Source organism: Schistocerca cancellata, chromosome 4, assembly GCF_023864275.1.
Source record: "Schistocerca cancellata isolate TAMUIC-IGC-003103 chromosome 4, iqSchCanc2.1, whole genome shotgun sequence".
Classification (NCBI taxonomy): Eukaryota; Metazoa; Arthropoda; class Insecta; order Orthoptera; family Acrididae; genus Schistocerca; species Schistocerca cancellata.
Genome location: NC_064629.1, coordinates 521,606,828 through 521,622,994, shown reverse-complemented (window position 1 = coordinate 521,622,994; position 16,167 = coordinate 521,606,828). Strand labels below are relative to the sequence as shown.

At 38.2% G+C, this 16,167-nt stretch overlaps 1 protein-coding gene across 2 annotated transcripts in view; it reads right to left on the bottom strand.

The window, feature by feature from the left end:
• The window catches only part of LOC126183655 (aspartate--tRNA ligase, cytoplasmic), a 97,078-nt gene extending 92,422 nt beyond the window's left edge, over positions 1–4,656 (bottom strand). For both annotated transcript variants that reach the window (XM_049925800.1, XM_049925801.1), the window contains exon 1: positions 4,342–4,656. In XM_049925800.1, coding sequence (XP_049781757.1) covers positions 4,342–4,385 — 44 coding nt within the window. In that variant the 5' untranslated portion in view covers positions 4,386–4,656. The remainder of the gene's footprint in view (positions 1–4,341) is intronic.
• Between the last annotated feature and the right edge of the window lie 11,511 nt (positions 4,657–16,167).

The following is a 16,167-nucleotide window of genomic DNA, read 5'->3' as shown; positions in this document are numbered from 1 at the left end:
CCACGAAAGGCAAAGGTCCCGAGTTCGAGTCTCGGTCCGGCACACAGTTTTAATCTGCCAGGAAAGTTTCATATCAGTGCACACTCCGCTGCAGAGTGAAAATCTCATTCTGGAGACTTTGATGAAGTTAGAAAAACTTTGTTTAAATTTCGAGTAAGTTCTCCTATAACATCAGTGTGTGATTATCATGAGAAGAAATATATTCTGAAGTACAACCACATTTTTGGAAGAAATTGCTGTGATCCACTTAAAGTTCATAAAAAGCCTATTACTAGGGTTTGCGGGAAATAAAACTTGAACATTTGTTCTTGTTATGTGAGATTGAATCAGCTTGCCAAGTGAAACATAATGTGATTTCTGGAAATTCCCTGTGCCCAAATTGTTACTCAAATATATTTGTGTAAATCCAGAACCACAATCATGTAACCTTGTTAATGACATTTATATTACTAATGAGGGAGCAGTTAGCATATTGGATTTTGCTTGTTCTAAGTTAGACGTATATCCTGCTTCAAAAATAATAAAATTAAGTAGCTATTGAAAATTAGGTACAACAAATTACAGACAAAATCAGAAAAGCCTTGGAATCATGCTTTAATAATACAGATACCAACATTATTTCTAAAGAAGAAGAAAACCTACCACCAGCATCATCTGACACTGAATATTTGAGCTTAATAGAGAAGTTAAAAATTAAATGCTCAGAGACATCTAAAACAGGAAAAAGTTAAAATTTTCAGTTTCCTCCCTGACTCATGGTCAAGAGAAAAAAATAGTTCATGAATTCAATGTTTCTCATCGTTTGGTTAAACTAACCCAAAAATTAGTGAAAGAGCAAGGCATTCTTCCAGTTTTAGGAAAGAAGAAAGGATCAGGTATAAGTGAAGAAACAATTAAACAGATCCAGCAGTTTTTTGCAGATGATGAAAACAGTAGAATGTGCCCAGGTTGCAAAGATAGCAAAAGAGTTGTTATAAATGGAGTTAAAGTAACAAAGCAGAAACAACTAGTGCTGTCAAATTTAAACGAACGTCGTGTAGCTCTCAAAAATTCTCACCCTGAATGCAAAATTGGAAGGTCAAAATTTTGTGATGTCTGCCCTAAGTGGTGTATTTTGGCTAGATTCTCAGGGACACACTCCATATGTGTTTGTGTATATCATCAAAATGTCAAACTGATGATTGCGGGTGCAAAACTGAGTGATCTTAACTACAAAGAGTTACTAGATTTAATGGTCTGTGACACTAACAGTTACGATTGCATGACAAGTTTGTGTAATACATGCACTGGTAAGGAAACCATTATTGAATAGTTTCATGAATATGAGGAGGAAATGCCAGACAGTATTACCTTCAAACAGTGGGTCACAACTGACACGGCAGAAATGATAACAGTGGTTAAATCTCAGGAACAGTACTTGGAATCTTTAATTGATAACTTACAGAAACTCAAAAGTCACCACTATGTTTCTAAAATCCAAAGTAAGTTTTTGAAAGAAAAAAAAGCACAACTTCATGAAACTTAATGCATAGTGCTAGCTGATTTTGCAGAAAATTTTACATTTGTGATTCCAGATGCAATACAAGGGTACCACTGGGTCAATGACGAGGCAACAGTGCATCCATTTATTCTCTACTTTAAAAATGAGAAAGATGAAGTTCGCAGTTCTTCAGTTTGCATTCTAAGCGACTACTTGGAGCACTACACTTTGGCTGTACATGTGTTTCAAAAGTATGTAACAAATTACACAAAAGAAAATGTTACCGAGGTTGAGAAGCTGATATACTTTTCAGATGGAAGTGAGAGTACAAGAACAAAAAGAACTTTGCAAATCTGTGCAACCACAAAGTACACTTTGGGTTGGAGGCTAAATGGCACTTTTTTGCATCTTGCCATGGTAAAAATGCATGTGATGGAGTAGGAGGTACAACAAAACATGAAGAAAGTAAAACCAGCCTACAAATACCTACCAAAGACCAAATTCTCACAGTACAGGAAATGCATCTCTTTTGCAAGGATAATATTAAAGGCATTACCAATTTTCTGATCAAGAAAGAAGAAGAGGCTCTGCATATTAAAACAACACTTCAAACCAGATTTGAAAGCTGTATAGCAATAAAAGAAACAAGGCAGTTCCACAAATTCCTTGGCATTGCAGAAAACATAGTTCGATGCTATGTAACATCAGAAACCAAAATTTATGAGGATCATTGTGTCAGTAAAATTACATCTCTGTATTTAACATTGAATGACATAGTGGCATGTGTGTATGATTGAAAGAATAAGTTTGGAAAACAATTATATTTTTGTGCATTTTTACCACCCGGCTGCCCCAAGAAAACCATTCAAGAAATCTACTATTGACAAAGTTTGGATACCAATGAAAAATGTTTTACAGAAACTTTCAGTGCTTGAACTTATCACAACAACTGGGAGGTCTTATTCTATATCACAGAAGCTGTCTGAAGAAATAAGTGTTCTTAACATTCACCGCAAGGTTTAGGAACAGTCGCATCTTGAAGGGTGTTAATTGAAAATATTTTTTTAAGTACGTCAAAATAATATAAATGTTAATTTCAGTGATGTTTCCCCTTTTTGTATATAATTCAGTCCCAAACTTCAATTATAATTGATTATATCCCGCTAATATAATAAGACCAGTTGTAGAGTAATGTGTATTATCTCATCAGTCAGATATCAATGTTGACATTTTTACAGTACGTTGCTATCATATATGTGTACAAACTGTGCAAAAAATATATTTTTATATTCAGTCCCACCTGAGATAACTAAACCCAAACTTCACAAAAAATGAAAACTTTCAAATTTCAAGAATTCATAAAAAATTAAGATAACATTTGTAAGTGTTCTTACTTTATATGAGGCTAGTAGTGTATGATATATAACTATAGGGAAAAAATAGACTCTCACAAATCACTCCTTGTTTGTTATTTTTGGGCCTAAAAAGTAGATCTTTGAAAATTTGGGTACCAAACTTTGGAGGTCATTTTGACTGGTTATTTATGAATATAGGGTATTTTGTGTAATAGACAATGTTGTAGAGGACACTTTTCTAAAAACAATCATGTCAATTGCAATGTTTTAACTTAAATCAGTGCAGAGATATTCATATTTTTGCTAACGTCTCTAAACTGAAACATTGTTGCGCGCTTAGAAACGAAAATGGTTGACATTCAGTAAAGGTGAAAGGTAATTTAAAAACTGTTTTGAAATTCTCAATTACAGGGTAATCACATAAAAAAAATTAAAATATTTAAAAATGGTCAAGCAACCAACTTAATTTTTATTGGACCACTTCATTTGGATTGACCCAATAGCAGTGGCTTTACATGGAGATTCAGCAGTCCCAACCACATAATGTCCACCAATGTGTTGTGAAGGAACCACTTCCAGTTGATCAACACATGGACACTATAAGATTCACTCAAAACTTGAGAAAACTATGATCACCAAATTCAGCCACCAGAGGTGCTTCTCATTTGGCACTGTCAGTCATGAGGTGTGTGTTACTTGAAAGCTGTTATGGACAGAGTCCTCACTAAGGAAAAAGTGATTCAAGATACAAATATAGATTAGCATCAACTTCAGAAAAACAATTGGAGGGATAAGTACAAGAGGTACAATTATGTAGTGTACCATTTGACAAAATTGCTCTAAAACCTTTAATATATGCCTGTTTGCACCACATTTCTTTTACAGTTACAGCTTACATCAACAGTGAACAGTTTAAAATGATTAATTTTTGTGATCCAAAAGTTGCTCTGAAATCATACTACAACGAAATGTCTGACACGATACAGATCAACAAATGCAAACTAAGACCATTGTGGATAATTGAGCGGGACTAAATGTTATGGTAAGTACCTACATTACATTACTCTGTACTGCTACTGACAGCTAATGTATATCATGTAAAGTAAGCCTACATATGACTTATTCTAGTGCCATGTTTCATGAAATAAATGAAGCTGAAGACCAAAAAATTGCAACAATATCACATGTTTCCTGGTAAAACACTATCATTGCGTCCACTACATACTTCAATTCAAATTTGTGTTAAAATCGCCTTCCATCAAACTCTATGAGTTACAAGCACATAACCATAAGACGTGAACACATTCCCTAAAGTCCACAGTGATTTCACATCTTTATTGGCGACCAAAACCAGAAGAAAAATTAGTATGAGCACAAGTCTTCAACTACATGACTTATTATGTGTAACAGCTAGAAGGGATTTATTTTGAAGCATAAACGTATTGGCAATAAACGGCGAGAACTTTGTTACAAGTCTATTTAAAATCTAGTAATAAACACTCTTACCCTTCCTGTGTAGAAGACGTGGTTTCATCTTTAGTGTTAACCATTTCGTGTTTACTGTACACGCCCACACTTACTGCACGTGGTTACGCACTACTGACGAGTGAAAAATTTAATTCCTTTAAACAGTTACTTTCTTTTGCAACTAAAATTTCATTTACTCAAGTACTACAAAAAAAATTCCCTAAACTTTTGGAAACCGGAACGATATGGTCACCTCCTTATTCACACAAACTTAACATTTCCTCTCAAGTAAACAAAGCAACACATGTATAGTTCTATGTGTGCATACAGTCAAGAGTCAACGATAGGTATCGATATCACATCAAAAGTTGGTGAGATGTCGATTATAGCTTCGATCGTTGTAGAAATTTACCAATACGACTGAACGGGACGGGGCGGAAAGGACCGTCAAACCATTTTGAATGTCGGAATTCACGGAAGTCGTCAACGAAATTGAAGAGGTTGGAATGGGAAGCCAATTTTGAACTTCCTCGGGAAGAAACGTTTGGGGTCAACGTGGAGGAGACGGTGTCGTCGTCTGCAATTTTCGCCACACTCACGAGCGGTATTGTGGAGGTGGTGCCTTTCCATATTCTTAGTAATCATTATTTTATTAACTTCGTCTTCATGACACACTGCAAATGTCCTATCACGACACAGACATAGACGTTTTTTTCCATGAATGTACTTTTATACTTTTACATGAGAGGTTCTGTTGGTGGGCAAGTTTAAGGGACGGTCCTTTATGCAAAGGAAGAAGAGGCCTAAAACTGAACATTGCGGAACGCCATGAAAGTGAATTGCTTGATCTCACATATTTAAACGTAATCTTTCCTGCCTTTGAGATAACTTTTAAACCAGTCATGGCCAGTTCCTCTTATTCTATAGGAATAAAACGTTTGCAGCAAGATACTGCGAATAACCATGTCAAAGCCCTTGATTAGATCAAGAAAACTGCCTCAGATTGGTAGCTTTTTCTCAATAAGACTTGAAGTATAATCTAGGAATTATTGTACTGTATCAGCTGTAGCTTTCTTTGCATGGAAGCCAAACTGTGCAGAAGACTAAATTTTCCTGTTTATCAAAACTGAATTTCGCCTGATGGCCATGGTCTATTCAAATACTTTGTTGAATGCTTGGACAATTGCAGTTGGCCTGTAGTTGCTAGCATCTTCTTCACTTCCCTTTTTGTCTACGATATGACTTCTGCAGTTTCAAATTTATTTGAAACTGTAATGTTCAGGAACAAGAAGGCTATAAATGGTACAGTGCTTTACTAATAATAGTTATGGAGAAGGCAGCATGGGATTATATCTGTTCCTTTTTCTTTATTTTGGCATTAATTACTTTTTGTGTCTCTGTTCCTGATCTTGGTGCGAAGAACAGTGAGTCAGTGCATGACGAAGGATTTAAATTAGACAGTCATTTCTTTTTAGTTGGAAACTGATGTCTCATTTACTTGACAACTGTATGTTTCTATCAGGGTTTGTATTAATAACTTTCCACATGCATTTAGTTTTGTTTGATGATGATCTGAGCAGGTTCTCTGTTAGAGGCTTTTTGGCTGTGTTAACTACATTCTTAAAGAGATTTTAATTTGTAGTGAAGCACTTCTTAAATTCTTCATTATTGCCAAACTTGGTTTTGGTGTGGAAAAAAGGTTTCTCTTCCTTTTAGTTGATGTAGTGATACCTCCAGTGATCCATTTGCAGGATTCCCTGCTTGTACATATACACCTTGTTTTGTAATGGACTGTAAATGTAGAAAGTATTTAAGAGACAGGTTCAAATTTGCTATCTACAGTTGGGAATTGATATACAGTCAGCCAATTTTCTCTCTGTGTATGGGTCAGAAAGATGTGCACATGGTTTTTCACAGAAGTTTTTGCTTTTTTTAGAGTATTTTTGTGCTCAAACTTGCTCAGTGGCAAATTTATCTGTACAACTAATACCTTGAAGTCAGAGAATTCTAAGTTTACAGAATATACAGTGCCCTACATATCACTAACTACTTCATCAACACAACTTACATTATGATATATTAGCCTGGTTAGAGATTTAATCTTCAGATCAAAACTGAAGCAGTGTATAAGCTTTTTAAAGCATAAATGGTCATTATTATCTGAGAGAAAATTTATAAAGTCAGCAGAGATTCGGAGACCATGATATTGTCTTATTCTCAATTTCTCTATTACTAAGGCCAAATTCTTATAGAAAATGCTCATGTTGCTCGAGTTTTGCATCCATGTGACCTATTGTCATTTTCCATTTCATGGTTTGCACATTTTGTGCTGCCTGTGCATCTTCATAGATCAAGTAAATGTTGCCCACTGCAAGCATGAAGTGGTGTCTGATTGAAAGACTGCCACAAAGCCACACAAAACTATTATTACTAGAATCTATATGTTTGTACATATCTTTTTCACGTACAAGTTTTGTAAACTAAGACCCCTGCTCTGTTTTTGTGTCTATACAGGAAGGCTAATCTCAGGAAATACTGTAATGTTTTTGATATGGTTTCCACTAATAGATACACTGACTCAAGATGGCATTGTAGCTTACATTTTCCATCATTGTCATGAGGTATCTCTCCAGATGCCAATTCAATATGGAACACACAACATTGGTGTCTCCTGGTGTATTGCTTAAATAGTTTAAGTCATTTCTTCAGTTGCCTAATGGTGTTCTCTCAACGTTAATCATAACTCTACACAGTGGTCCATAAATAAAATTATACTATGCTACACAGGTCGGGCAGCCATACCTGTGTGAAGCCAGGTCAGGATCCTAGTATGTGTATATTTTTGCCAGCAAGCAAATGTCAATGTTTTGGAGTATTTGGACAAAACGATTATTATTGCTTCAGTTCTCAGCAATTTACCATACAGACTTTATCAAGAACGCCCATTATAAAGTTTGCTGTGTGTGTTAATAAATTTTGTCGTTGCTAGTTTCTTAATTCTAATTCTCTTTGACTTTGCTTTTTTCATTGATCAAATCTCATAACCTCACTTTTGTCGTTTGGTATTGGGCTAAGTAAAGTGACATGTTGATGTCCCTCAAGTGTATACACAACATCATTTGATGGTGACGTTATCTACTGTTCTGTTCTATTAAAGTCTAGTGCGAATCAGCCTTAACACAACTGATGGCTATGAACAGTAGTTCCCGTTCGAATCCCAGTCTCACACACATTTTCAGTTGCCATGGGTTGACTGCATTAGTGAAGTGAGTTTCATCTTCCTATGAGTATTAAGCATCCTGGAGTGAGGCACCTATCGGCTCCTCCAACATACCTGTCGTTCATGCAGAAGTGCAATCGTCACATATCACATGAAAGAAAGTTGAGATGTAGTATTCATAAAAATCAGAAGTGTAACATCAATGATACTAAGGTTTGAGTCTACCCTAGAGGTGTGATGGACAACCTAATTGCAAATCCATCCCAAAGTGACCCAGTAAACACGAGTTTACAGCACAACATTCCTTTTTCCAATGATCACAGTCTGTTGCAGCCTGTAAGTGCAGGTCAAAGTAACACAGCAGAAACCAAGACATGAATATGTATAGCCAGAATTTCAGTTCAAATCGAGTATGAGTGTTCTAACATGTGTACTCCAATATTCATCTACATCTACATCATACTCCACAAGCCACCTAATGCTGTGTGGTGGAGGGTAATGTCTGTACCACTATCTGATCCCTCCAGGCCTGTTCCACTCACGAATAGTGTGTGGGAAGAATGATTGTCAATAAGCCTCTGCATTGGCTCTAATTTCTCGAATTTTCTCCTCGTGGTCAATACATGAGATGTATGCGAGTAATATGTTGTCTGACTCCTCCTGAAAAATGGTTTCCGGAAATTTCAATAGTAACTCTCTCCGTGATTCACAACGCCTCTCTTGTAACATCTACCGGTGGAGTTTGTTTAGCATCTCTCGCCAGCTAAACGATTCCATCAAGAAACGCGCCACTCTTCGTTGTATCTTCTCTAACTCCTCTATCAGTCCTACCTGATCGGGATCCCAGATAGATGAAAAACACTCAATAATCTGGCGAACAAGCACCTTATAAGCCACTTATTTCGTGGATGGTTACATTTCCTGCAATATGTTACATTTATTTACGTTCAGAGTTAACTACCAGAGCCTTCATCAATCATCAGTTCTCTGCAGGTCGTTCTGCAAATTCTTACAACATCTGCCGATTTTGTTCCGTTAAGAGCAACATGTTCAGTTCTGTCTGCAAGAAAGTCTTGAATCCAATCGCAAGTCTGCTCCGATACTCTGTCAGCTTGTATTTCTTCATTAAACAGAAATGTGGGATGGTGTCCAATGCCTTACTGAAATAAAGGAACACGGTGTCAACCTGAGCTCCATTGTCCACTGTGCTGTGGATCTCATGGAGCACCTAGGCAAGCAGGATCTCTGTTTGCGGAATCCATGTTGATTTTTATAGAGGAGCTGTTCATTTTTCCAAAAACATCATAATTCTTGAGCATAAAACATGTTCCATAAATCTGTATATTGGTGAAAACTTAATCCACTGCGAACATCTGTAATTTTAAAGGAGAAGCTGACACAGCTGTGATCATCTATGAAGGGTTAGGTCTAATAACAGTCAGCGTTTTTGATCTACCTATTGAAGTCAAATCAAGTTAAATAATGCAAACAGTCATCCATGTTAATATGAAACTGCAAACATTCTGGGTGTAATGGCAAGGAAATTAGCATTTTAAAGTAAAAAATTTGCCTTAGAATTGTGAGACTATTCATCAATACAACAACAGAAGGAAAAGTGACATGCACTTCCCTCTAGGGAATCTAGCTTTGACATAGAAAGATCAATACACTTTAATAATCTACCCACTGAAATAACGTGTATGACAAACAAAAGGAATGTCTTCAAATGTAGATTAAAGTTCTTTATCCTTCACAAGTATTTCTATTTTGTAGAGGAATTCTTGGATAGAAATAATTAGTCAGTTAAAAATCTGTAAATGGTCAGCATGTAGCTATATATATTCTAATAGCCTCTGCAATCTTTAGATCAACTGACACATTTCACATCATAATGTTAATTTTCAGTGTGATCTACAGAACTTGGAACAAACTGCCTGCCATATAGGACGGTCAAGGAATGACGAACCGTCATGGACCTGCAGGATGTGCTACTGTTTAGACCATTTAAGGGCTGGATATTTACACATCACATTGGAACACAAAGACTAAATCCACAGACAAGAGAGCTCAGACTTAGGGTTAGAGACACGTGAATAACCAATAGTATTTGGGGTTAGCGAGAGTCAAAAGTATTGCTTCATTTCAGATGAGCCTGACTGCGGTTTGCCAGAGATGTAATTAGCTTTGGTGTTCTGTGGGCACTGTAGAAGACATAACAAAAGCTGAATTTTTACATCTGAAACATTGTGGGAAAAAAAAATGTCTGCAAATGATTCATGAAATAATGTATTTTGTCAGTGTAGCTATTTTTGTGAAAAAGGGGAGGAGAGTAAAACTTGGTCCACATTTTCAATACATGAATGCTCATGTTACTAGCTTCTGCTTCTGGAACATTCACATATTGTAAAGATTCAAGGATTTTTTTAATTTGTAGCAGTGAATAGTGTTGCTAGCTGCAATTAAGTATATTTTGTATTTAAATGATCATTTATAGAGATGTAAAACATGAAGTATGGAAATTATGGGACAAATCACAGCCAGACACCATAAACTCCATTCTATATTATGTTGAAAAATCATTGTCACTTGGTTTGTGATGCGATCTTTGACTTGACCGCTGAATTTACGGAAGTGTTGTTAACAATCCGGACACAGCTAAATATTTGTGACAAGCAAGAATGTAAATGTCACTACTCCTTGTTGCTCTTAGGTTTCTGCCTAACCAGACCATTGGAAATCGCGGTATATTCAGAATAAGCAGCAAAGTATTTTTGACAACCAAACCTAGAAATACGATTGCTGCTTGTTCCACTCGCAGCAATTTAAGCTGCCCTCTTAGGTTCATGCCCATCCACACTCTCAGAAATTGCGACATATTCGGAATACACCGCAAAGTATTCATAACAGGTGTGAATATAAGTTACATTGCTGGTTGTTTCACTTGCAGGAGTTTCACGTTTCGTTTTTTAAACCTTTCAGTCATGAATTAGTTTTTTCCTGAAAATAAATGATGGCCTTGCCATCCAGTTCTTCGAATTAATTTATGATTTTTCAGATTTAGAAAATATTCCGAGGTGCCCCCCAAGAGGGGATACACCGCGTCCGCAAATGAGGACATTGTGTTCAAGTGGGTGCAGTATAAGTCAAAAACTCAAAGTATTTTATTTTATTTCATCAAAATGCATAAATTACACAAAGCTTACTTAATTATTACATACATAAACTATGGTTTCATTTTTGTGAAGAATGATAATCAAAGAAACAATTTTTTCTATCCAGACATAAGTGAATATTACATTTTACACAACAAAATTTGGTATTGCCTTTGCAACCCGATTTCTTGCGCCTGTCAAACGATTTTTTTGTCACTGACCACTGGAAGATGCTCAACGTTGTCCAAATGAACATCAGCTTTGTAATGAACTTCTACATTGATTCGAAGATGGCGTTGGTCTCTCACATTTCCTGGCAGCTAGCTTATCTACACTCCTGGAAATTGAAATAAGAACACCGTGAATTCATTGTCCCAGGAAGGGGAAACTTTATTGACACATTCCTGGGGTCAGATACATCACATGATCACACTGACAGAACCACAGGCACATAGACACAGGCAACAGAGCATTCACAATGTCGGCACTAGTACAGTGTATATCCACCTTTCGCAGCAATGCAGGCTGCTATTCTCCCATGGAGACGATGGTAGAGATGCTGGATGTAGTCCTGTGGAACGGCTTGCCATGCCATTTCCACCTGGCGCCTCAGTTGGACCAGCGTTCGTGCTGGACGTGCAGACCGCGTGAGACGACGCTTCATCCAGTCCCAAACATGCTCAATGGGGGACATATCCGGAGATCTTGCTGGCCAGGGTAGTTGACTTACACCTTCTAGAGCACGTTGGGTGGCACGGGATACATGCGGACGTGCATTGTCCTGTTGGAACAGCAAGTTCCCTTGCCGGTCTAGGAATGGTAGAACGATGGGTTCGATGACGGTTTGGATGTACAGTGCACTATTCAGTGTCCCCTCGACGATCACCAGTGGTGTACGGCCAGTGTAGGAGATCGCTCCCCCCACCATGATGCCGGGTGTTGGCCCTGTGTGCCTCGGTCGTATACAGTCCTGATTGTGGCGCTCACCTGCACGGCGCTAAACACGCATACGACCATCATTGGCACCAAGGCAGAAGCGACTCTCATCGCTGAAGACGACACGTCTCCATTCGTCCCTCCATTCACGCCTGTCGCGACACCACTGGAGGCGGGCTGCACGATGTTGGGGCGCGAGCGGAAGACGGCCTAACGGTGTGCGGGACCATAGCCCAGCTTCATGGAGACGGTTGCGAATGGTCCTCGCCGATACCCCAGGAGCAACAGTGTCCCTAATTTGCTGGGAAGTGGCGGTGCGGTCCCCTACTGCACTGCGTAGGATCCTACGGTCTTGGCGTGCATCCGTGCGTCGCTGCGGTCCGGTCCCAGGTCGACGGGCACGTGCACCTTCCGCCGACCACTGGCGACAACATCGATGTACTGTGGAGACCTCACGCCCCACGTGTTGAGCAATTCGGCGGTACGTCCACCCGGCCTCCCGCATGCCCACTATATGCCCTCGCTCAAAGTCCGTCAACTGCACATACGGTTCACGTCCACGCTGTCGCGGCATGCTACCAGTGTTAAAGACTGCGATGGAGCTCCGTATGCCACGGCAAACTGGCTGACACTGACGGCGGCGGTGCACAAATGCTGCGCAGCTAGCGCCATTCGACGGCCAACACCGCGGTTCCTGGTGTGTCCGCTGTGCCGTGCGTGTGATCATTGCTTGTACAGGCCTCTCGCAGTGTCCGGAGCAAGTATGGTGGGTCTGACACACCGGTGTCAATGTGTTCTTTTTTCCATTTCCAGGAGTGTATTTTCGTCAGTACTTTGACCACACTTGGCCTAAAGTGAAGCTAATCAAGTGTCTTATTTTTAGGTACACCTAATTCTGATGCGGGTTTCTTGTATTCAGTCTATGCATTTACACATGCAATATCAATTGCATGAACAAACATGACTGTCGAAAATCGTGTTCGGTAGATTAGATTAGATTAGATTAACACTTGTTCCATAGATCATGAATACGACACTTCGTAATGATGTGGAACGTGTCAGGTAACTGCAGCTAACTGCATGTTGTCTTCAGATGCAAAGCCCGCTAAATGTCCAATAGGCGTGGCTTGTGCCATGCCATGTCCAGAAGCCAAGCATGTGAACAGACATCAGACTTACCAATCTGGACATTCAAAGCTACCTTTTCGGCTGTTAAGACTAGAATGGGTATTTTTCTTATTCAGCTTTAGGTTGGCTGCACTGAACAAATTTGTACGCAACAATAACGGTCTCGCTGCCAGTGCATTGTCGTTTGGATGGGAAGAGTGTTTCGTGATTATCTCAGTGTCACTTATCATGCAGTTAGCGGGCTTTGCGTCTAGGCTACTCAGCTTAGAGTATACTGTACGGTATAAAATGTCTAACATTACTTCCGTCATTGTCCTCTTGATCATAATTATCGCCAGGATCATCGAATAGATCGTCAGTTTCAGATGAATTAAGGAGCTCTATAACTTCTTCTTCTTTTGTAAGTGGCCTTCGTCTGTCTTAAACTCGCGGCATTGTGAAATCACCGCAATCTGACTAAAAAGACAGCAAATTAATGTCTCAAATTTCTGTTACAACCTTGCAATCACAATGTCCTCATTTGGAAACATGTATAAAGTTATAAATATGTCACTTACCTTTCGTTGTGAAAGACACGTTTAGTTTTCACCTTCAAGAATGCACCTTTCTATGCACAAATAAATTTTTGTTACCTAAACTCAGAAGATATTAACCGGCTGATGGAAGGTACAAAGACTACTGGGAAGCATCCGTGAGTTTGCGCATTCAGTTTTCTTTTGTGGTACCACAGATTGACAGAAGATGTCGACATTGTTCTCAAATAAACTCTCTGCTTGTGATAATATGAGTATAGCAATCACAAATGGTAAAATTTATCGAATTTCAATATACTAAGCATTTCTTTAGTATGTCCTTACACGACGAGACATGACCAGAAGGGTTAATCAGACTGGAGTCATATGATCAAAGAAACTCGTTTATGTGAGAGCACGCTCTTATATGTAAATAACGTCGAATATTGGAGAACGCACTTCTGTTACATGTATAAGAAAGAATCAGTATCTGTTGTAAGAGCGAAAATGGAAAAAATATTTGCCGAAAGCAAGACATTACCTACAACCTTTGACATCATAACCCTGTGTTCCTAACCACAAAACCACACCGTTTGCACAGATACCTGTGGCTGAATACTGTTTATCTGTGTATATACTAAAAGGATTTTACCGCTGATGTGTCACTAACTGCCATTCAGTTCTAACGAATCGTATCAATAGTGATATTTGTGATAAATCTCTGATGAACCGTTGCCTTTGTAACATCTATTTCCGACCTATTTTTATCTATATCCATATTTCTATGTCAGTTTGTAGTGTTGCTACTGTAGAGTGTTCTATCTATTATGGAAATTCTTTGAGTAAATATACATATTTCAACTGGTGAACTTTTGAACGAGGTTGTTTAAATTATGCTTGTGGATTTAAGTAACTACTGGAATGATTGTTATATAATGTATTTTAAATGACTTGGTCCATAGTTAGGGAACATAGGGTTGAATGTAAAAGATGTGGGGGAGGCCCACAACTATGGAAGTAGCCTGGTGGAGTGAAAAAGGTGTGGTTGGAGCGCAAGTGCCAACTCGTCCTTTGTGAGGGGTAAGCAGTCTGGGCTGAGCAGTGTTGTGGTTAACATATCGCTAGCAGTAGCGGATCATTGTCATGCATATTCTTGGAATTTGAGGTCAGTGGAGCTTAAGAGCAGTATTTATGGGCCTCGAATGCTGCATCTGGTGATACTGTTATCATGGCATAGTTTTTGGCCGTATAAAAATATAATTACGACTCCAAGAAGATTAGTAATAGGGCGAGGCCAACAGTACTGCCATGACTGCATCGCTGCCAGGTTAAAGGCCACTGCAAATTACACCATCAATACCATCAGCCTACTATTAAATTGTTTATATTTGTCAGTCTGTAAATGGACCAGCCATTTGTGAAATTAGGTTGATTTTACTAATAATTGTGGTGTTGCTATAAACTCTATCTTACATCTGTGATTATCCCAAATTACGAACTTGGATAGGAATCCTATCTTAGTTAATTTAATTCCGAGCGTCCGAATTTACTATGAGATAACTTATTTGGCAGCCATAAAAATATTTATGATGCTTTCTAATGTTTGGAGTTATAGTATTTAAATTTCAGTTTTATAGTTAGAGAAATACTCCACTTGCAGTGTAATTTTCAATCAATCTGCAGTTATCGTATTAAACAATTTGCCTTACTTGAAAAGCTACCTGAAAGTATTATAGTTAATCTGAAATGAAAAAAGATTATTAACTGTTGCATTTATGCACTTAATCACAATCGCAAAGTTTTATCAGTGTTCATTTCATGAGAAAGTGTTTGAACTTGAATTTAATGTTGTGTTGGCATTTGCACAGCTAACTATATTTTCTGTAGGTTAAAAGACTGCTTATGAAACGACATTTGTTATTTAAAGAGTTATAGTTTTTTGTGCTTTACATAATTAACAATGAAAGCAAAGGCTCCTTCAGAGCTAGTGTAGTTAGATTTGCATTCTGTTTAACTGCTTCAAACCGAGTTTAAGAAAGAAATATTTACTGTGTTAGCTATTCTAATGCAAGTTGGTTAACGCACAGGCATAGACACCCAATACTAAGCAATGAAGTTGTAGAGTATGATCATTAACAGATCCCCTGATTTAAATCACAATGATTTCATGCTTTTCCCTGTTTAGTATGCCACTAGTTTCATATGTGTTGCTGATTGGTTCTATAAACTGCTGTATCAAATAAATTTAAGGTATGTGTTGTTGAGACACATATGTTGCTGCTTGCTATCTCATTTGCCATTTGTTTGTCTGATTTCCAGGTTAGCAGTGCAATTATCTGCAAGGTTAGATTACTGCGTTGTATTGTGAACGATATAAAGAAAGAGCTGAGTGTGTGTGACGAGGAAGGATAGGTTAGCCTCAGCGCTGCCTTCTGCTTTATTATATTGCTTGACACAAGAATGCCTAATTAGGCTGGTGACTGATATTAATACAAAATGTTACAACTTGCTTTTGTGCTGGGAGAACGTTCCCAGACCCAATTGTTTACTGTTAGTTATACTCTGCTAGATTGTTTTGGAAATGAATCCCCGTTTGACTGTCCTGTTTCTACTATGTTAACTCACAGTCACAACTTCTCAAAACTTCCTCACAGAGATACAATGTTGGCAACGACTGCCATTTAAGGTAAGCATTGTTAGCATTACATCTTGAAACAGCATACTGTCATAATATGCAAGTTAAAATGCAGAAACAACAGAATACGATAAAATCCAATATGGAGTCTCCGAAGCAGCAAGTGAGCGATGTCATGTGACCTGACCTGAATAATGTGAAAAGCTACTGGTCAGGCCGGTATTACACTATCATATTTCTCAGACAAAGAAATATGATCAAATATTTGTCAGATTTCTTTGG